Consider the following 21,384-nt stretch of genomic DNA (forward strand, 5'->3'; position numbering starts at 1 on the left):
TGTTCATATTTCTGTGTTCCAAAATCCCTGTTTCGAATCTGAGATGAGTTTTCTGGAAAGGAAAAGTTTTCCATTGTGCCACGTGTCAGTCATGTCAGTGAGCTGCTGGGGACAGGATGAAAGCTGATGTTCCCTCAGCTGCCACAGCACAGCTCCCAGTAACTGCGACAACTAAACCCCGCCTTTCCAGCCCTGCCTGGGTGGCTGAGTTGGTTCGAGTATTGTCCCAATACACCAAGGCTGCCAGTTCGGTCTCCAGACAGGGCCAATGAATGTATAAATAAGTGGAACAACAGCTAGATGTCTCCCTCTCTCAATTCAATAAACAAAAAATAAAATACACCTTTTCAAAGAAGCAACATACCCGCAAATGTGAAGTGTACAAGAACAGTGCTTTACAAATCCTGCTCTCTTTGTCTTTGTCTGGCATCTGTAACAGCTTGCACTTCTTCTGAACTGTAACGATCCACTGTTCATATTTCTGAGTTCCAAAATTCCTGTTTTGAATCTGAGATAAGTTTTCTGGAAAGAAAAGGTTTTCCATTGTGCCATGTGTCAGTCATTTACGGTTCTAAGCATGCCTTCCCCTCTGATTTCCTTTCTCCCTCTCAGCACGCAGAGCAGTCCTCCTGAGTGGTCTGAGCTTCCAGCAGCCCAGGCTCTGTGCAGGGTGCTGGGGACACAGGATGAGAAAGACACAGCCCTGTTCTCCAGCAGCTCAGACGGGGGGCTACTCCGGTGAGCTCTCCAGGGCTTCTCCGGGAGAGCACAGTACAATAAAATTCACACGCAAGAGCCGTATTTCTGGGTTAAAATGCTCCTCTTTTTTAACAAAAGGAACAAAGGCGGCTTCCCAGACAAGTGGCATTGACGTGCTTCCTTCCCAGCCCCAACTATAAATGGGGTGGCCAGCAGTAAACTAAATTACCAAGTACTAACTGACCTTGGGGGGGCGTGAAAGTAAGCTAAGGTGGGGACGGGGTCTATAGGGAATCTTTACATTCTGCTCAGTTTTGCTATAACCTAAAACTGCTCTAAAAATAAAGTCTCTTAAAATAAGCTAAGCAATCTGGAAATGAGCAGCTGACAGGATTGGGCAGAAGGTGGAGGTGGGTATGAGAGGGCAGCAAGTCACGTCTGCACCCTCTGCCAGCTCCCAGGCCGGGCGGCGCCGCCCCGTCGGGACGGGACCGGCCTCCTGGCTGCTCTCCCGCCTCCCGCCGCGTGCCCGCCGCCCTCGCTCCGCAGCCGGAGGGGCCTCCCCGCTGAAGGCGAGAACCGGCCGTGCCACCCTCCCGAGCAGGGTTCCCGGCCCGCGGCCTGCGCCCACCTATCACCACCCGCCCGCCCAGCCCAGCCCAGCCCAGCCCCCGTTGCTTTATCACTAATTTTGGCTTTACTGTTACACAGGAAACGCCACGAGGGCAGGGCTGTGGCTCTGGTCCCGCTGCATTGCTGTCACCCAGCCCAGTGCCCACAGGGAACGAGCGGCCGCGCATGGCATGCCAGGGAAGGGCGCGGGGCGACAGCGAAGGAGGCAGGGCCAGGCCGTGCAGGCGGGGCCCTGATGCCCAGTGAGTCACGGCCAGGCAAAGCGCCGCCAGAGGACGCGGGCACGGGCACGACAGGCCTGGTACCTCAGGAACACCAACCAGGCACTGGGGGCGGAAAGAGAGGGCAGGTGGGCAGACCAGCTAGAAGGCTGCTAGAATAAGTCCTAAATTAAGCTGTAAAAGAAAAGGAAGGAGAAGCAAAATAATGTAATATTATTTATATTTAAATATAATTTTTTCAGGTGTGTGTGTCCTGCATTCACTTTAGATTTAAAACAAAACAAAACAAAAGGCAAGAAAAAATAAAGGACTTGGAAGGTTCTTGAATCAGGGTTTTGACACTGTCTCAACTGAGAACACAAACAAGAGGATCCAAAATGAGATTCATCTCACCGAGACTTACGGTACCGAGTTCACCAAAGACGCTCTCTGCCAGACTCTCTGTGTCCCTCATCAGCTGAGAGATGATGCATTTAAATCTGTCGGTGGCCCGCGACTCCACTTTCCTGAAAACTAGAGCCAGCAAAGGACGATGAGTGTTTCATAGGAAGCATACGTCAGAGTTTAAAGCAGGCATCGCCTTTCTCTGCCTTTGTTTCTTCCTCCGTAAAGCCTGAGGCCCCAAGTTCCCAAGCAGCTCACCTAGATGATAAAATGCTCAACAGTCTTGCACGGGCTCTCTCGTGCTCGACGCGCTGCTTCTAACAAGCCCGCTGTGCTCCGGGTCTAACCTCCCCCCCCCCCCCCCCACCGGCCTTCCCGCTGCTCAGCAGAGCCTGTGCCCGAGGGGGCTGGTATCCCACTCGTCTCCGCAAATGCCACACCTTCAGGCCCCTGCTGTTCTTCAATCCTTCCCCACGGGACCCCCGGGAGTGTCTGCACTCCTCCTAACGGTCACTGTCGCACTGTCTCAGCAGAACTTTATTAACCCCCCACCATGCACCATGGTCTGGTGAGAGACAGTTGAAAGGACACACTCCCTGCTCCAGAGAAGTTTGTGTTCTTAGGGGACAGAAAGACACGTAACCAAACAGCCACAGAGGAATGAGGTGACTAAGTATGTGCAAGTGTGGCGGAGCACAGGGAAAGGAACCCCGAATCTTCCAAGGGAGCAGTGTTGTGGGACGAGCAGGGGAGGAGGGAAGGAGGAAGCAACGCAGTCGTGTGCAAAGCGAAGCACGGAGAAAAGTCAGGGAAAGCGCGTGGCACACTTGAGGGGCCCACAGGACTGCGGCACGATCGGGCGTAGGGGATGGAGGCGGGGAGCTCAGAGGGCAGCGGGACCAGGCTGTAACTAAATGTGTACCTGATGCTAAATGTGTACTTGATGCTAAATGTGTACTTGATGTGGCCTTGGCCACTTCCATGCTCAGATTTTCCCATCACCTCTCTCTCTCATTGTTACTATCTTTGTAAGAGTTTTATGGAAACGAAGAGTAAGGCTGTTTGTTTTCCACAGGCCATTCCTGAGGTTCATCCATTGCTTGGGAGAGAGCTCAGTTGAGAAGAAAGGCCAGAAACGTGATTATTTCCCAAGTATGGCGTTAAATACTTTCTACTAAACAGAGAAAGGGTAAACATTTAGTGTTCATCCCAATGGCTCTGAACTAGGACTATTAGAGGGTAATAAAGTCTCAAGGGCTTGCTACTGGATCCCACTTACACTTCTGGGGCTTATAGACAATTTCCTCCAGTTCCTCCAAGTTGTCTTTGACTGTTGCCAGCACTGATGTGTCAAGAGAAGCACACAGCCTGCAGATATGTTCCGTGGCTTCAGCTGTGTTTTTGGCATCCCCAACGCCAACTGAGGCAGTCAGCCCAATAACCTAGGAGGAGCATTCCAAACCATTAGGTGTCTGGGAACAGCAGGACATTTCCACAACCCCTCATGTAACTCTCCTGCTAAAGTAGGCTTTTCCCCTCACTGCAGATAAAAAGCAAGAACGTTTTTTCCCCTGAAGTTCTCTATGGCATTGCAAATGGGAAGGTCCTCAGGAAGCAAAGCACTGAGTAAACGCAGGAGTCACAACTTACACGCTGAACACAAATCAGCACAGAAACGAAGAGAGAAAACCCCGTTCAAGGCAGAGCTGCTCTCTTCGTTACCCTGTGTCTCCCATGATGTGGGGAACATGCTGAACAGGAAAGACTGAAATCAGACACACTTCCATTCCAGGCTCAGCCATGTCCCACTGGCTGCGTGTCCTTGGACAAGCATCTCCCACTCTCTGTAAAGCTAGGTAACAATAGTGATTTAAAATGGTAGCTACGTGAATTTAGTAAGAGAACATCTATAAAGAATACGGTCACCTAATAAATATTTGTTTCTTCCTCTAGTAGCCTCTCAATAAATATTGAATAATTGCCTCATTACCAAGGAATCTAGTTAACTACCAATTTTTTTTTCCTAGAAGAAAAAGGTGTAAGAAATGTGAGTGCTACTGAATTTCGTTTATGGGCAGCATGCTGAATTTCTTCTAACCTGTGTTTCCTAAACACGTAATTATTAGGGCTAGAGAACGTTACACAAATATGAGATTAGTAAACTATAAATTCATGATTTCCAACTTCATTTGAGGCCTCAACAGAACCAGTCAATTCTTCTGTGTACTAGTTCTCTCTCTCCCATTTCAAACCCTGTCTATGCACCTTCCATTCCCATCTTGATCAGTCTCTGCAAATGATCTACCAATCTCTCCTACATTCAAGAGAAAACAGGGGTTATATGCCTGTTTTCCTACCCTTCCTGCTCCCATCATCTAAGAACTACTCTGTCTTGACTCTTCTTACCCCCTCCCCTCTGATGACACCAAAAATAGCAAAAATGGTTTTCCATCTGGTCTCCTGTACTAATCCATCTACTCGCCTACTTATCCCAAACCTCTGGTCTCTCCTGGCATCTTGTTCTATCAATCACTCCCTCTCTCCCATCCTTACTCACCTACTGCCATTCACTACTTCACACTCTACACTCAAGTGATATTAAAAAATTTCAAGATTCTTGAACACACCATGTTCTTTCATCCCTCTGTGCCTCTAGACACACAGTAGCCTTTACTGAAAACCACCCAGCTATCTACCTTGTAAACTTTTATTAGTTTTTGCCTAACCTAATTTCTGTTAAGTCTTGCCTTACTTTCATAGCACACTTAGGACCTCTTTTACTTCTGTTCTGATTGAACCATGTACTCATCTCCATAGTGTGCCATCATGATAAATTATGACATAATTCTAAAATATTTGGTTCCCCAGGAAACTTCAGCTGTTCAAAGGCAAGGACCATGTCTTTTTATATTTGTATCCCCAGTGTCTTGCACAGCGCAGGGAGGACCTGATACATATTTGTTAAATGGATAAATGAATGAGTGAATCAAATTTAGTCAATGAATTATACAATATGGCCTTAGGACCTGAGAAGGACATCCTCACTGTAGCCACAAGAGTAAGTCAATAGGATTAAGAAGGTCATAGCTCTTCCGAGGAATCCATCTGACTTTGCAGATACCTGGGGCAGTGGGTCTGAAGATCTTCCAAGTTTCTGATCTAGGTAATTGAACATGATCACATTGTAAGGATGGCGTTTACTGGTGTTGTGGCATTCATCAAATATCATCAAAGTAAAAACAGAGAGTGATGGAACAGTCCCATTTCTAAGGCTGTTCACAAGAATCTGTGGCGTTAAAATGATGATGTCATTGTTCTCCACAATCTGTTCCACAGAGATATTCTCAAATGTTGCTCCAGAAATGCCTCCAACTTTGTACCTGGAAAGTGCCAGAAACTGCCTATTACCAACCACAATGTGAGTGAGAAACCACAAAGATATGAAACACTAGGTCAGAACATGAGCTGATTGAGTTCTCCCCAAGTCTAAAAGGAGACAAGTGCTTAGCACAGTCTTACACATAGTAAGTGATCAATAAATGCAAGCTAGTTAAAATTGCTAGAAGTATATATTAATTCTTTCAAGCCACTAAGAAAAAAAAATAGTAAAGAGTAATAGTAAATAAATCATAAAATCATTAAAAACGTGCCAGTTAAATGTACAGTTTATCTCTTAAGTCATTTACTTATTCCTCAAGACCTAACCAAAGGAGTTTAGGGTTTTAGGTATAGCTAACAAAACACACTTGAATCCAGAAGGAATTACATCTAGATTATATGAAAGCTGAATCTACTATAAATTTTTTGAATCATGGCTTTCCAAAAACAGAAAAAAGCAGAAAGCACACCCGTTACATAAACTAGAGAGTAAGAAGTTGAAACAACTGTTACACTTACCCAAGTCTTTCAAAATGTTTTAAGAACACAGATTTCTGCTGTTCATACACTGGGAGTTGATTCGCAAAAAACACAACCTTCCCCTTTTGTCCTTGTGGAAAATTTTGAAGATGTTGTTCACATATGAGAAGTGCAACAAAGGTTTTTCCACAACCTTTTAACAAATAAAGAAAAAGAAAACATGTAACTAATATCATAGGAAACTATTTCTGTGGAAAGGTAATTAGTTTGGGCTCTCCTAAAACTACTGGGTGGCCTAGTAAATGGGTAATGCGGATGGGTTAACAATGGCAGAATTTATACCATGACTAAAAAATATCAAGCTGTTTCTTAGATAATATGTACCCAAGCAGTCAGGGCCTGAAGCAAGCGAAAAGATGGGATTTTTCTTTCCCCTCCAGTTTTTTAAAATACCTTGAGACTCAAAAGACAAATGGAACAAGGGAAAAATGAAAACTTGCCCATCTCATCCCAGTATTCAGTAAAAGGGGAAAAAGGGGAGCAGAGAAACAAAGCATATAAGTACTGGCAATCAGCTTACCAGTAGGAGCGCAGATTATTGTGTTTTTCCCTTTTAAAGCAGGAAAAGCGAGCTCTAGTTGGTAATTTCTTGGCTTCATTGGGCTGTTGATATGAGTCACTTCTGAAACACAAAAGGAACAAAATTACCAAATCGTTTCTGCTCTGAGGAATCAAGGCAGGAGCTATATCTATGATCAAACTGACAGGAATGCTGACTCCAGCAAGAAGGGCCTCATGCAAGAAAGTTCAGAATCCTTGTTTTTTTGTTAACCATTCCAGCTTCTCCACTGATTTCAGGCACAGAATTCTCCCTCAATGACAAAGTACTGACGGCAAGATGGGAAGGAAAAAAATAAAATAAAATAGTAAGTGGCTTAACTCAGGGCAAAACAGATGCCCACTGGTTGAAGGAAATGCTATGTGGAACAAAATAGCAAGAAATCCCTCTAAGACCTTTGAAAAACACTAAACTGTAAATACTGAATTCTCAAAGCAATCTCTTATGGAAGAGCAGTCATGCTTTGTCATTCTGCAGGCTCTCACACGGGATTTTCTCTCAACAGAGCCTGAAGTTTTAAAAAACAATCAGAGGCTTTATCTCACTAATAGCACATAGAAATGTTAAGAGCAACAGATACCTGGAAAATCACCTAAAGAATCCAACCTATCCATTTTAAAGAAGAGGAGACTTTCTAAAAGGTTAAAAGAGTTCACTAAGGACTTTTACATGTCAGGAAAGTTTAAGGCAATTTACATTCATTGATTTTATTCTGGAATGACAAAACAACTTGCATCATTCGGTTGCAGAAGTAATCTGTAAATTTGCTTCTTGCGGTGTTAACCCCAAATGACACCTTCCCTCTAACACCACTCACTGTGTGTCGTCATTTCTTCCCTAATGCTCTTTGGTCAATAACTTTTTACTGTGGCTTATTACGCAACTTTCTGGTCTCCTCATGAAAATATGTTTCTAGAACCATAAGATGGGCCTTATAGGGCCATAGGTAACTCAACTCATACAGGGCCTTTGTATGAATTAGAAAAAGCGCCCTGTTGGAGGCCACAGCCCCTCAGTGCACAGTCTGACAAGGAGCCCAGGCTGGGTTCAATCCCCACTCAACGCCTCAGCCGCGTACACATGGGCACAAACTTCATCGCCTTACACCGCAGCCCTGGGACCTTAGAAGGAAACTCAGCAAGCGACTCTCAAATATTAGAAGTATGTCTTTAAAAGCAGGGCTGATTTTTTAATCTTGTAATGAAAGCACCATTTCAGTCCCTGAGCTTCTGGGAGGACCATCTGCATTTGCAGTGTAGACATGCCCACACTTGCCCAGTGATGAAAGAAGACCCACGGAAACAAAGACGCAGAAGGGGAAGAAGAAACTGACCCTTGCTACGGAAGAGAGGGAATGACATTCCTAATGATAGAAAAAAGTGTTTATGGTAATGTAAATTCTCTGCTTTATTACTTGCCCTTAAAAAGCTTTCCGTAAGGCCATGACTTTTGGTTCTGAAAACGTGTCCCCACACAAACTCCTTGAAGAGCACCAAACGGAACAGAAAAAGCAGCGCCAGTACCTGAAGGCGGGCTCGAGTTCTCGCTAAGATTCTGGCATTCTGGCTCTTCCTTGTAGAAAATCTGTACTTCGGAAGCTTCTATTTCCTCATCCTCGAAATCTTTCACTTCTTCTTTTGCATCTTTATGAGACCAAAAAACATCTTAGAATCTTTACATAATCTGACTCCAGCCCTAAGGGTGAAAGCCTTACAATGAGGTCATAAGACTAACATTTTAAACTTCCCTTAAGATTTCTCACCAACACTCCTGTCACCTTTAAAACAGTTAAAACAATTAAAAGAATCTTTTTGAGTTTGCTATCTGGATTTGGAGTTTGAATGCCAATGTCATTTCAGATTTTATTACTCAAAGTGTGGAACACAGACCAGCAACTTCTGGAACTTGTGAGAAATGCAGACCCTGGAGCCCCCATGGAATCAGAATCTGCATTTGAACAAGATCCCCACGTGGTTCTCAAGCTCTCTAAAGAAGGGAAGCTTGATTTTAGCAGATATTCATGTCTTCCATTCCTGGCCTGACCCAAGAAATCAGATGTGAATTTACACAGACAATTTCTGGAACAATTGTAACCTAAAGAAGCCTAGGAAAAGCTAAGGCCAGACACTCAGAGGGTTTACCAAACCCAGCCTTTAAAACAGTGCTCTGAGGTTGGCTTCAGGGAGCCCAGTGATGGCTCAGATACTCAATCACAACAGTTCTTTTTTCAATCCTGTTCTGGTTCAGTTCCTGATGGCTTCCAGGCAGAGAACCAAGCAATGTCTATCATGAGTCTACTATGGTGAGTCCTAGTCAGAACCTTTTTAACTCTAGAATTTTCAAGCTATTTCTCTGATAATCTGAACCCAGATAGCGAGCTCAGACTCTGCCTTCTCCAAATCCTTTGGGCCAGATGGGCTAATTCTGGATGAGAACGATTTGCCCTGGTCCATATTTAGGGCTTATATACAACCAAACTACTTCTGTAGCCACTTGCCTTCCAGAATTCAATCTCATGCTGGTCTCTCATTAGCGACGTAGCCATGGGTATCAGAGGGGAAAAACGCCTGACAGTGAGTGAAAACAGGTAGGAATGAAAGAAGGCAGAGCATGTTTTCAGACCCTCCCACCCTTCAGAGCTCTTCCTTGAAAATCTTACCTTTCTCTATAATCCACAGTTCACTGAACTTGCTCTCTTCTCTCTCCAAAGCAAGTTGCAAAGATTTGGGCCAGTTCTCCTTGTCTGATCTGAGAAGGCATTCAACTATTTTCTCTGCACCTGCCATTGGCCCCTTGTTGGAACAAACCTGAGCAAGACAACTGCAGTTGATTAATCAATTATTTCAAAGTTTTCCTTTCATGAGTTTTTACTGAAGAAATACCAATTCGAATGCAATCTGATTTTAAATCATTGTGTACCATGGTTCAATAGGTCTTATTCATGACCATTTTTGCCCCATCCCACATAATCTTTTTTTTTTTTAATCTTCATCCGATGATATTTTTTCCATTGCTTTTCACAGAGAGTGGAAGGGCTTTTCGGGGTTGGGGGGAGAGAAACAGAGAGAGAGAAACATTGATGTGAAAGAGACACATCAATTGGTTGCCTCCCACACACGCCATCAGGGCCAGGGATCAAACTTGCAACTGAGGTATGTGCCCTTGGCCAGAATCGAACCTGAGACCCTTCAGCCTGCAGGCTGACGCTCTAACCACTGAGCCAGACTGGCCAGGGCCCACATAATCTTTTAAGATACCCTTCCTTCACCCTTGTCCTCTACATGTTAGATCACTATGTCAAGCCAAGCATTCTCATCTCCTCTGAGATCTTATATCCAATCATCATCAGCAATATTAGGAAAACAACCCATTTAGCAGCCATTCAAAATATGGATATATTGGCATTGAGGGATATTTGAAAGAATATAAACAAATATTAACAAATGGTTTTTTTAGGGTAGTGAGAGTTACATGACTTTTATTATTAACCATAATAACTAAAATTTATTGAGCACAGATTATTATATGCCAGGCATATGTAAATATTTTATATATATTAACTCATTTAATCTTTATAAAAATATAGTAATAAGATACTATTATTATTTCCATTTTATACATGAATAAACAGAGGCTTAGAGAAACTAAGTAACTTGACTAAGATCACACCACTAGTAAGTGGTTGAGCTAGGATTCTAACAAAATTTATTTGTGTCCAGAGCCTGAACACCTAACCACTAGATTATATGACTTTTTTTTCTTTTTATTTGCTAAACTGTTTGATTTTATTTAAATTTGCATAAAATATTATTCACAAAGTAATAAAAATAATTTTAACTGAAAATAGGGCAAACCTGAAAAAAAACTTGTGACATAAAATTTACTCAGTTAACAAGTAAAAGTACTGTGCTAGGTAATTACACCTTAGGTTTGAAGACTTTTGTGGATTTCAGTGATCTTTCTTAGGTCTAAAACAGTATAGAAAGCAGAAGACATTTTCCATGTTCAAATTATTTCCCCTAAATTCAGAATTTTATTTTAATTATTTTACCTGTCTAATTTCTTCACAATCCTGAATAATTAAACATTCAGATATTTCAGGAAGGAGCTCATCTGGATTAATTATGGTTTTAAATTCTGGTTGCAAACGCCTTAAAAGCAATCTATATTCCTCCAACTTTTCTATTTTGTGGAAATTCCAACTTTCAATGGCTTCATAAAGTCCAGAATAACCTGAAAAGAAAAAGAGAGAGAGAGAGAGAGAGAGAATTGGGGGCTTTTATGAGACCAAATAAAAAAATACTTAAAGATAATTTAATATCACAGAATTATGTCTGAACGTATAGTGATAGAACTCAAAAATATCTGTAAATCACCTTAGTTATTAGTGATGTTACAAAAAGAAAACTCGATATTCATTTTAGGTCCTCTAACAATATTTATCATCTCTTAGGAGAAAGTACTAAGGACATATGTGAAGTCTCACACTTGGTCTTAATATAAAATCTTCCTTCCAAACTACATCCATGGACTCCACCTACAACACCTGGTTTATCTTTCAATGAGTCAAACCATCATGTTAAGTATCCTGTCAGTGCAAAGCAGTAAAGAAGGCAAACAGAAATATAAATCATAATTCTGGCCTCTCAGGAGCTTACCTTCTGTATTATTCCAAGAAAAGATAACTAAGTATAATGAGAAATTTGAGATGGAAAAGAATTATTTCTAATTGTAATAACCCAAGAATGCTTCACTCTAAGGCTCTCTAACAGAATTAGCAGGTTTGTCTGACTTTAAGGTCCACATATTTTCACTAGGATATAAATGGCAGAACAGCAACGAACACGTGGAAACGCATTCACAACTTAAGAGCTAGAATAGTCCAATACGTTTGTGGGTGTGTGTCTCCTTTTTCCACCCTTCTATCTCTCCACAAATATACTCCTGTCCTATATTTGATGTATCACTCCCTTGATTTTTTTTTAATAGTTGCATGACATATGTTTGATTCTCTAAACAATATATGTTTTGTTTAGCTTACTTGGAACTTTATTATTATATTCTACTAAGTGGAATTTTCTCTGACTTTTAAGTAAGTTTAATATTATACTTCTAAGCTTAACCTGTGTTGACAAGTCTGTAGCTTTGCTCATACCTTTTCGTTGCTGTATAATGAACCACTGTGTGAACATTTTGAAATTTATCTGTCCATTCTTCTCTTCTCAGGGCTGCTTCCAGTTTTGTTTGTTTGCTGGCTTGCTTTTATTAATACAAACAATTATACTGTGAGCATTCTTGTATGAATTCTGGAATATATGTACAAGAATTTTTCTAGGGTACATACTTAACAGTTAGAAGGATACCTGAGAGCTGAACTATACAAGACGATGCCAAACTGTTTTTCAAAACAGTTGTATCAAGTTACACTCTGTAGGGTGATATCTAAGACTACCCATTATTAAATGTCTTCTTCAATCCTTAACACTGTTGGACTTTTTAAGTTTTGTCATCTATTAATTTAAAATTTTTATCTCATTGTGTTCCTAATTTATAATTCCCTAATTGCTAATTGAGCTGAGTATCTTCTTATATGTTTATTAACCTTTCATACTTCCTATTCTTTATTTTTCTTCCTTTTCTTTAAATAGTCCACATCTTCTGTCCTGTGGATGTTTTCTTTCTTATTTATTTATTTACTTACTTACTTTATTTTAGAGAAAGAGGAAGGGAAAGGGAGAGAGAAAAACATCAATGTGAGAGAGAAATATTGATTGGTTGCCTCCCGTACACACCCTGACAGGGATCAAACCCACGACCTGGGCATGTGCCTCGACTAGGAATTGAACCCGTGACCCTTAGGTGCATGGAACGATGCTCCAACCAACTGAACCACACCAGCCAGGACTGATGTTTTCTTTCTTTTTCTAATTGATTTTAAAGCCTTTTTAAAAACATGCTCTATGGATTAATTCTTTGGTAATTATGTATTTTGCAAATATCTTCTCCCAGTCTTCTTTTTTCACTTTCTTTATAATGTGTTTTGACAAATAAATGTTCTTAATATTAATGTCATGGAATTTATCAATCTTTCTTTTATGGTTTAATGCTTCAATGTCTTGTTTTATAAATCTTGCCATAACCCAAGGTAATAAAATTGTGATTCTACATTATTTTGTAAAATTGTTAAAATTTTACCTTTAAGAATTAAATCTTTAATTCTTTTGGATTCATATTGTGTGTATATATAAGTGGAATGAGGTAAGGAATACAAATTTACTTGTATCTGCATGGATATGAAAGTTAGGGTTTGTTTGGTTTCCAACATTATCCTCTTTAGGTTATCCTGTTAATAATGGCCCATTGCAATTTATCAAAAAGCCCCTTCTTTCCTAATACTTCTTTCCCAGTGATCATAATATAACAGGTTTCCATAAATATATGAGCCTAATTGAAGGCTCTCTATTCTATTTCATTGGTCAACTAGTCAATTCTAGGAACAGAGTTACAGTGTCTCAATGCCTATGGCTTTATAATAAATCTTGATATCTAGAAGGGAAAACCCCAGCCTACTTGATTCTTCTTTGGGGAATTCTTGAGTATTCCTGGGTCATAATTCTTTCACACACATTTTAGAATCAGCTTGTCAAACTCATGAAAAAGCATGTAAGATTTTTACTAGAATTGTATTGAATATATAGATCGATGTAGGGAGAGATGACATTTTTACATCAAGTCTTCCTCTTCCTGTGCATGGGTATATATCTCCACGTAGATAAGACTTCTTTAATATCTTTCAGTAACATTTTACCATGTTCGCCATTCAGATTTTATATACCCTTTGCTAGGTTTATTCCTAAATCCATGCTAACTTTTGTTACTATTATAAATGATATTTCTATTTGCTTCCAGTGGGTGAAAATGCAACTACCTTTTGTATACTGATCTTCTATCCAATAAACTTGCTAAATTCTCCCATTAGGTACAACATTCTGCAGTCTCCTTTGACTTTTTCATATAGACAATTATATCATTTGCCTGAAAATAGCCTTTACATTGACTCAGATTAAAAGACATGAACTATATGTGAATGCCTCAAAATTAACAGCATTTCACTTGTACATCATTCTGAAACAGAAAGGTATTATACCCTGATTTGTGAATACAAAGAATAAACTAACCTGCATGGTTAAGAGCATCCAAAAAGGCACGGAACCAGCCTTCCTCCTGGAGCTCCAACAGGAACTTGAGAAAAAGTGCAGCAGCCTCCATCACACCCTTGTTGTTTTTCTCGGCCTGAATATACTGCATCTCATCTACAAACAGAAGCCAGAGTGACTCATTGAACTGTAGAACCACTACTTACTGTTACCAGTGGGGCGCCCTCTGTGTCCCCATCTGTTACCAGTGGAAGTGGAGTTCCTGTGATGTCGCAAGGAAAGGATTTCTTGTGACTCACACAGGAGGATGACTGATCTTTATTTCTGTGGAATTGAACCCCTGGGTTTCCAATGTCTGATTTCCCTCCACCCCACCATGGAAAAAGAATTAAGGCCACTGCCCAGAGTCTCTGCTTCATATTAAAGCACAGTCCAGTCTACCATCTGGCTAGCTTAGCTTGTGTTCCCAGCTGCAGTCCATTATGTGTGGGGTCTGCATGGCTATGGGCCATGCGCCACTTAAGGCCACATGGTGGGTGAGTGCAGGTCACAGAGCAAGAGAGTGCAAGAATGGGCAATAGCACAAGAGAGAAGGAATTCTTTGGGGATTACAACCAGGAGCTTAACCAATTAACCCTTCAAGATCTCATGTGCTTGCAGTGGCTTCACCCCCCTAGTCAATTATCTTTTCCCAGGTTAGACTGACAGACAAGCACCTTCCCTACGTCACCCTGACTTCACTGTACATGCACCTATCTCCCCCTTTATTTGAGCCCTTCCCCCAGTGATTTGCAAGAAATGGACTGGTGGTTCTGAAACGGGACACAAAACAGGTCCAGGCCGTCTGTCACTACTTGAGCCAAATTAAGCAGAAATAAGGTTGAATCATATATGAGCATTTATTCCAATAATGCCCCCAACATGGAGAGAGCAGCAGGTAATCCTGTAAATTCTGCTCTAAACCCTACTAGCTGGCTGATTATATATGGATAAGAAAGAAAGGCTACATGCAAGGGGGAAGCGGGGGGTAGGATAAGTGCTGCAAGGTCCGTGGCCCATGTATCTCCAGGATCTTGAAGTTTGATAACAAGGTAGTTAATTTTCTATGATGTTAAAACCCAGCTCAGCTTGTTCCTGGGACTGGAGAGTGGTCAGTATTCCTGAGGCAAACTCCCAGAGGGGGTGAGGGTCCAGGCACAGCAATCAAAGTGTGCCCTGTCCTTTGTTCTCAAAATGTATTTTCTTTTCTGAGTAATGGACCCATCCGGGCTTAGAGGCATCTCTTATCTTTTTACCACCCTGTTTTTTTCCTTTCAACACATCCTCCAGTTTCCCAGTGTCTGTAAGAAAACCTCTTATCTATAGTTAGTAAGGCGAATAATCATTAAACAGCTTTGGTCCTACTTCTATCACGTGCCATTCCCCCCTATTAGTTCCCTGGAGTGTGAAGTTATAGCTTCCTGGTGAAGCTGCCCAGATGACCATGTTTATAATGTCTGACTTCCCCTTTGCTCTCTTCCTATTATTAATATTAATAACTAGCTAATTATGACAATAACAATTGGAATAAAAACCGAAACAGGGTTGTCAAACCTTCTCAAGTGGAGATGGAAACTAACAAATCACAGCAATAGAAGGCACTGCAGGAAGGCAGCAAATTCTCTGCCCATCCTTCACCAATCCTCCCATCCTCTCTGGAAATTCTCCTAGTTTGGTAATGGATGTCCAGGAGCACACTCTAGGGCAGTCCTAAAGAAATGGAGTTTCTTGGCTTCCAGTCAAGATGGCAGAGAGGGAAACACTGGGAACACTGGATTCATCTCCTCCCGTGACCACATCAAAATTACAACTAAACTACAGAACAACCATCACTGAGAATCGCCTGAAGTCTAGCTGAAGAGATGTCCTATAACCAAGGATATACAGAAGCAGTCATGTAGAGTCTGTTGAAAAATTGAAAAATTATTAAAAAGAAAAGGAGTTTCTTAAAGATGTATGAAAAAGTTTCCCACAACAAGGGAGAAGTCATGGTAACACTGGATTGGATGGAAAAACAAAGGTTTCCTCCAACATTTTGAGTCTCTTGTTCAAAAGTCTGAATTAACTGCAGGACTAAGAGTGTGAGGGCGGGACCACTCCAGTAGCAATTACAGTGGACTCAGCAAGCGGAGTTAGAAATAGAAATAAACAGAGATATTTTCATGGTCCTTTTTCCAGGCTTTTGCTAAGATAGTAGGCAATATGGCAGAAAAGAGAAAGCAAGGAGAGATAAAGAGAAACACAGTGAGGCCAAGTAGCAGAAAAACTATCCACCAACCTGTAGGTTGTCATACTGACTGTGTACACTAACTCCATGTCTGGGGTGGTAACCAAACCATTGCCTTCACAGGAACTGACATTTGGTAATTTTCTACCCCCCTGCTGTTAACGGAATGTAAATGCCAAGGGAGTAAGCCAGATGCCTGGGTGGTCAATCACTGCATTCTCAGAGGTTAGAAAAGAACACAGCAGATAACAGACACTCAACGAAAGTATGCCGAATGAACGGAAGGAATGCCTTCCTGCTCAGTCATGACAACAATAAAATTAACCCTTTTAAAGTATAAAATTCAATGGTTTTTAGGAGTTGTAACTATCACCACTATCTAATTCTGAGACTGTTGTAATTAGTTATTAATGACAGGAAAGGAGCAAAGGGAAGGCCAAATATCACAGGCATGTCATTTGGGCAGCTTCACCAGGGAGCTAGTTTTACACTCCCCAGGGAGCCGCCGGTCTATTCCCCACAGATCGCTGGGGGAAGGAACTAGACAGGGAGGAGCATAGACACATGCCAAGTAAAGCTGGGGCGACATCAGGAAGGTACTTGCCTGTCAGTCACACCTGGGAAACAGGTCATTGGCGAGAATGGGTGTAGCCACTGCAAGTGCTTGGAAATTTGAAATACTTAATTCCCCGAACAAAGAAACTCTTGGGCTCTTGGTTCCTCTTATGCTCTTAGGACGCTTATTGCTCAGGGCATGCTCCCTTGTGCTTGCTCATATGACCCATGGCCACGTGGCCCCCCACACACAACGAACTAATGGACTACAGTAAGTCTGATGCTGAACTGGACCCGGTTCAGCCATGGAAAGAAAACTCTGGACACTGGCTTTGCTTCTAGCTCTATGGAAACCCCAGGTACACTTCTTCTATAACTGAACTAAGGGAAATGGGACTTTGGAAATCCAGGAATGTGATTTCATGCAAATAAAAATCATTCATCTTTCCGTGCAAGTCTCAGAAAATTCTTTTTCTCAAGATATCATAAGGACCCCACACCCAGCACCCAGTGGGGATGAGCACACCCCAATTTCTCCAATAATGACATTAGTATATTTTCATTGCTGTACAAAGAAATCTTGTATTCATTCGTAGTCACTTCCCATTTACCCTCCCCTTAGCCTCAGGCAACTAATAATCTAGTTAGGTCTCTCAGGATTTGCCTATTTTGGTCATTTCATATGAATGGTATACAATATGCAGGCTTTGTGACCCGGTTCTTTCACTTAGCATACTGTTTTCAAGGTCCATCTATGTATGGCATGTATGCCACCTTCAGCTTCCCAAGGTAGAATTTCTTGATCTCTTTTCTGTGCTTTCTCAGTCTCTTTATATGCCTGACTAGAGCACTGACACTGCAGTTTATGGTACAGTGGTACCTCGGTTTTCTAATGTAATCTTCCAGAAGACCGTTCGAGTTCTGAAATGTTCAAAAACCGAAGTACTGCTGTAATTGTTGAGGGTCTGTCTTCTCTCTTAGGCTATGACCATGGACATGTTGTAATCATTTCTGTCTTCCTCTTTGTTTTCTGATCATCAACAGAGTGCCTGGCTAATGAACGTGTCCAGAAAACCTTACTGAAGGAATGGATAAATAAATTCTCAGAATTCTGCTCCCCCAGCGCCCCTCCAGCATATAGGGTTAGGCTTTGACTCGAAAGGGATATTACAGAAAAATCTGTAGCCCATACCCAGGCCTACCTTAAACATCATGGATAACCTCAATAAAGCCCTACAGCACCCCAGTGACCATGCAAGCTCTCCAGAAAAAGCATGTCTTCAATGCTCCTTTCCCAATATCCAACACATGGAAAGAAGAATTATTATAAAAGAGATAGAGGATATTGCTGGTGCAATTCAAACATACTGGTGTGTATTTGTGTTTGTACATAGGAATGTATGGGCATAAGGATATGGAGAAGCTCCCACTGCCTTCTAATTTTAAAAATTTATTAATTTTTAGAGAGAGTGGAAGGGAGAAAGAGAAACATCAATGTGTTGTTCCACCTATCTATGATTCATTGGTTGACTCTTGTATGTGCCCTGACAGGGCATCAAACCCGCAACCACGACGTATCAGAACAATGCCTCCTGCACGCCCCAACTGGGATCAAGCCCACAACCCGGGCATGGGCCGGGACCCGGAATCGTACCTCGATCTCCTGGATCCTAGGTCGATGCCCAACCGCTGGGCCACGCCCGGCCGGGCCATGAGTTGTTTTTGAATCAGTACATGAGTGTGTGAAAGAATGGAATTTACACCAGTTTGTTAGTGTTTCACTTATTCTAGGGAATTCTAAAAGAATGTCCTGCACAGGCTTACAGTCTTCAGGGGCAGAAGCTACTCTGTGGTCATTAGGATGTTATTTTGTGGCTTCACTCTGAGCACAAGTGGAAAGTGGAGGTTCACTGTTGGTGGTATCCTCTCACTCCTCACTCCACAGCCTGTGGTTTGGTTTTGCAGAACAATTAGAAAAGTTACCCATCTGCTTTAACGCAATTTCCAAAAACTGCCTCACATCGGGAAAGATACTTAGGCACCTGGAGTCTGAAAAGGAATGGCCAGATCCACTCTCTCATCCCAATTCCTTTCAGGCATCACCTCCCTTCTTCCCTGCACTCACCTCCAGCACAAAGCGCTTCAATACAAATGTACCAAATGGCCATTATCCATCATCACATGTCTCAAAAGCTGGATGGAAACACCTGAATTAAAGCCTAAAGCCATTCGGTCCAAGTCTTGTTCTCTCAAGTTTCTAGTTATTTGGAAGTGACAGCAGAGCAAGCATAGATTTCCTCGCAGCTCTGACACTGTTTTGTAAGCATTTGTGTACATCTGTCCTCACCCACGTCCCACTTCCAAAACTGTGGGCTGTATTTTTTTTTCCCCCAAGAGAGAACATCACTTTATTTTTAATCAGTCATCAACAATGTAAAACTCTAATAGGTACTCTATCCTGGTTTTTAAAAAGGTAAAAAGATTCCATTGGATCGGCTACTTTCTATGTAAGAAACTACAACAATCACAAGAAGAGAGAAACTTTGAATGAGTTCCAAAATGTAAAGTATTTTAAAGGAGGGCCTGTATCTTACTTCTGAATCTCTGATGTCAGCATAAAACTGAACACACAGTAGATGTAACTATTAGTGGAACTAAATGAAAGGGACAGCGACTCGTTTCAGCATTGAATCCATACAGATGTGCACCCCTACAGCAAGTCATTTCACCTCTCTGAGACTCAGTTTCCCCACCGGACCCCCAAGGTCACCCTCAAACTCTGACACTCTCTAGTCTAAAATGTTGTGGGCATCGTGCCACAAACCCCGCGTTCCCGGCAGCCTGCCCGTATTGATTAAAAGAAGGGGTGAAAACCGAGGGAAAACGCGTCCTGAATTGCTTTCCTGCCCCGGGGCGGGCGCCGCCGCCGACACTCACCCTCCTTAAACCAGGGGGCCATGTAGCTCAGGACGTAGGTGGGGTCCAGGATCTTGGTGACATAGTCCCGGAAGGCCAGCAGGTTCCGCCGCTGCTCGGCCGTCATGCTCGGCTCCCGCGATCTCGCCCCGCGCCCGCGCCCCGCGCCCCGCGCCCCGCCGAGCCCGCCGCGAGCCGACGGCGATCTTCCGAAAGGTCCCCGCGCAGAGAGGCAGAGCTTCCCCGGAAACCGCAACAGCGGAGGGGAAACCGAAACTGCAACCAGCGCGGGAGGCAGGGCCGGGCTGCGCGGGCGCCCTCCCCGCCCCCGCCCCGGGGCTTTCGCTTCCCGGCGGGCGGCCCGCTCTTCCCACCTGCGGGCGCTCCCGGACCCCGCGGGGCCGAAGGGGGCCCCCTGGGAATTGCTTTTTGGATTTTCATTTTAACTTTCGTTGTTTCAATAAAGTGCACAGGTTTGAAGTGTACAGTTCTGAGTTTTGGAAAACGTGCGCAGTGGAGGCGCTTCTCCCGGGTCGTGTGGGGTCCTAGGGTAAGTGGATGTTTAACTTTACAGGAAACGGCCGCGTGTTTTCCAAAACAGCCTTACCATTTGCATTCTCACCGGTGGAGTAAGAGAGCTCCACCAGGTACACATCCAGTAAATGCACACACGGGTCAGGTGTTTTTGTTTGCTATCTTGGTTAGTGTGAAATGGTATATTATTGTGGTTTTTTTTTTTTTTTTTTAGATTTAGATAATTTTATAGGTTTTGTGGTTTTAATTTTAATTCCTCAATAATTAATGATGTTGGGCACCTTCGCATGTACTTATTGGCCACTTCTATAGCTTTGTGTGTGTGAAGCATTTGCTCCAATCTTTTGCCTGACTGAGTGGTTTTTGTTTGTACTATGGATTTACAAGTTTATTTATTCTGGAAACAAGCCCAATGTCAAATATATGTATCCCAAATGTCTTCTCCCAGTATGTGATTTATGTTTCATTTTCTTAAAGGTGTCTTGAGCAAACGTTTATTTTGGTGAAATCTAATTTATCAGTTTTTTCTTCTATTCACTGCTTTTTGTGTCCTCTAATAAATCTTTGCCTGCTCCTAGGTCATTAAGGTATTCTTTTTTTTAGTCTTTGTTTTTAGTTTTGACATTTGGGTCTATGATAATCTCAAATTAATTTTGTTGTGGTGTGAGGTAGAGGTCAATGTTTCATTTTTTCCGTACTTCTAATCCAGCACAAAGGGTTTCATTTGTTGAAAATTTTTCCTTCTCCCCTTGAATAGCCATCACCTTTGTGAAAAAAAAATTGTGTGGATCTATTTTTAACTCTAATCAGTTCCATTTGTCTATTTGCTGATACTGCTTTATTCTACTTTGTAAAGATTATATTGGATCTTTGCATTTCATTATGATAGAATACAGTTGTCAATTCCCCCCCACCCTCACTGTGTCCCTTTCCCTGCGCGCACACACACACAGGTGATTGTGATTTTGATTAGGGCCATGGGGAGAATTGACACTTAATATTGAGTTCTAATCCATGAATTTTTTTGTTGTCTATAATTTCTCAGTAGTATTTTATAGTTTTAAGAGTATAAGTCTTGCCCTGGCAGGTGTGGCTCAGTTGTACTGTCCTGTAGACCAAAAAGTGGCAGGTTTGATCCCTGGCTCAGGGCACATACCCAGGTGTGGGTTCGATCTCCAGTCAGGGCCCATGTGGGAAGCAGCTGGTCAGTGTTTCTCAAAACGATGTTTCTCTCCCTTCTTTTTAAAATTTTTAATGTGTTTTTATTGATTTTTAGAGAGGAGATAGAAACATCCATGCGAGAGAAACATCGATCAGCTGCCTCCTGCACGCCCCCTATTGGGGATCGAGCGTTACATCTGGGCATGTGCCCTGACCAGGAATCGAACCACTGTCTCTAGGATCATAGGTTGATGCTCAACCACTGAGCCATGCCAGCTGGGCAAGGACTTTGGTTTTGATCTGAAATATGATGGGAACCATTGCAGGATTTTGAGATAGGGAATAACATGATCTCGCTTTAAAAGGGTCACTGGGAACGAT

General features: G+C 42.3%; 1 protein-coding gene across 1 annotated transcript in view; it reads right to left on the reverse strand.

The window, feature by feature from the left end:
- The window catches only part of RIGI (RNA sensor RIG-I), a 35,616-nt gene extending 16,181 nt beyond the window's left edge, over positions 1 to 19,435 (reverse strand). Inside the window, exons 1-11 of the mRNA XM_016222983.2 lie at positions 19,330 to 19,435; positions 13,593 to 13,727; positions 10,466 to 10,647; positions 9,074 to 9,221; positions 7,938 to 8,057; positions 6,376 to 6,477; positions 5,835 to 5,988; positions 5,059 to 5,317; positions 3,217 to 3,379; positions 1,947 to 2,066; positions 365 to 522 (exon numbers count right to left, since the gene is read on the reverse strand). Coding sequence (XP_016078469.2) covers positions 365 to 522; positions 1,947 to 2,066; positions 3,217 to 3,379; positions 5,059 to 5,317; positions 5,835 to 5,988; positions 6,376 to 6,477; positions 7,938 to 8,057; positions 9,074 to 9,221; positions 10,466 to 10,647; positions 13,593 to 13,727; positions 19,330 to 19,435 — 1,647 coding nt within the window. The remainder of the gene's footprint in view (positions 1 to 364; positions 523 to 1,946; positions 2,067 to 3,216; positions 3,380 to 5,058; positions 5,318 to 5,834; positions 5,989 to 6,375; positions 6,478 to 7,937; positions 8,058 to 9,073; positions 9,222 to 10,465; positions 10,648 to 13,592; positions 13,728 to 19,329) is intronic.
- Between the last annotated feature and the right edge of the window lie 1,949 nt (positions 19,436 to 21,384).

Source organism: Miniopterus natalensis, chromosome 12 (genome assembly GCF_054644295.1).
Source record: "Miniopterus natalensis isolate mMinNat1 chromosome 12, mMinNat1.hap1, whole genome shotgun sequence".
NCBI classification, from domain to species: domain Eukaryota; kingdom Metazoa; phylum Chordata; class Mammalia; order Chiroptera; family Miniopteridae; genus Miniopterus; species Miniopterus natalensis.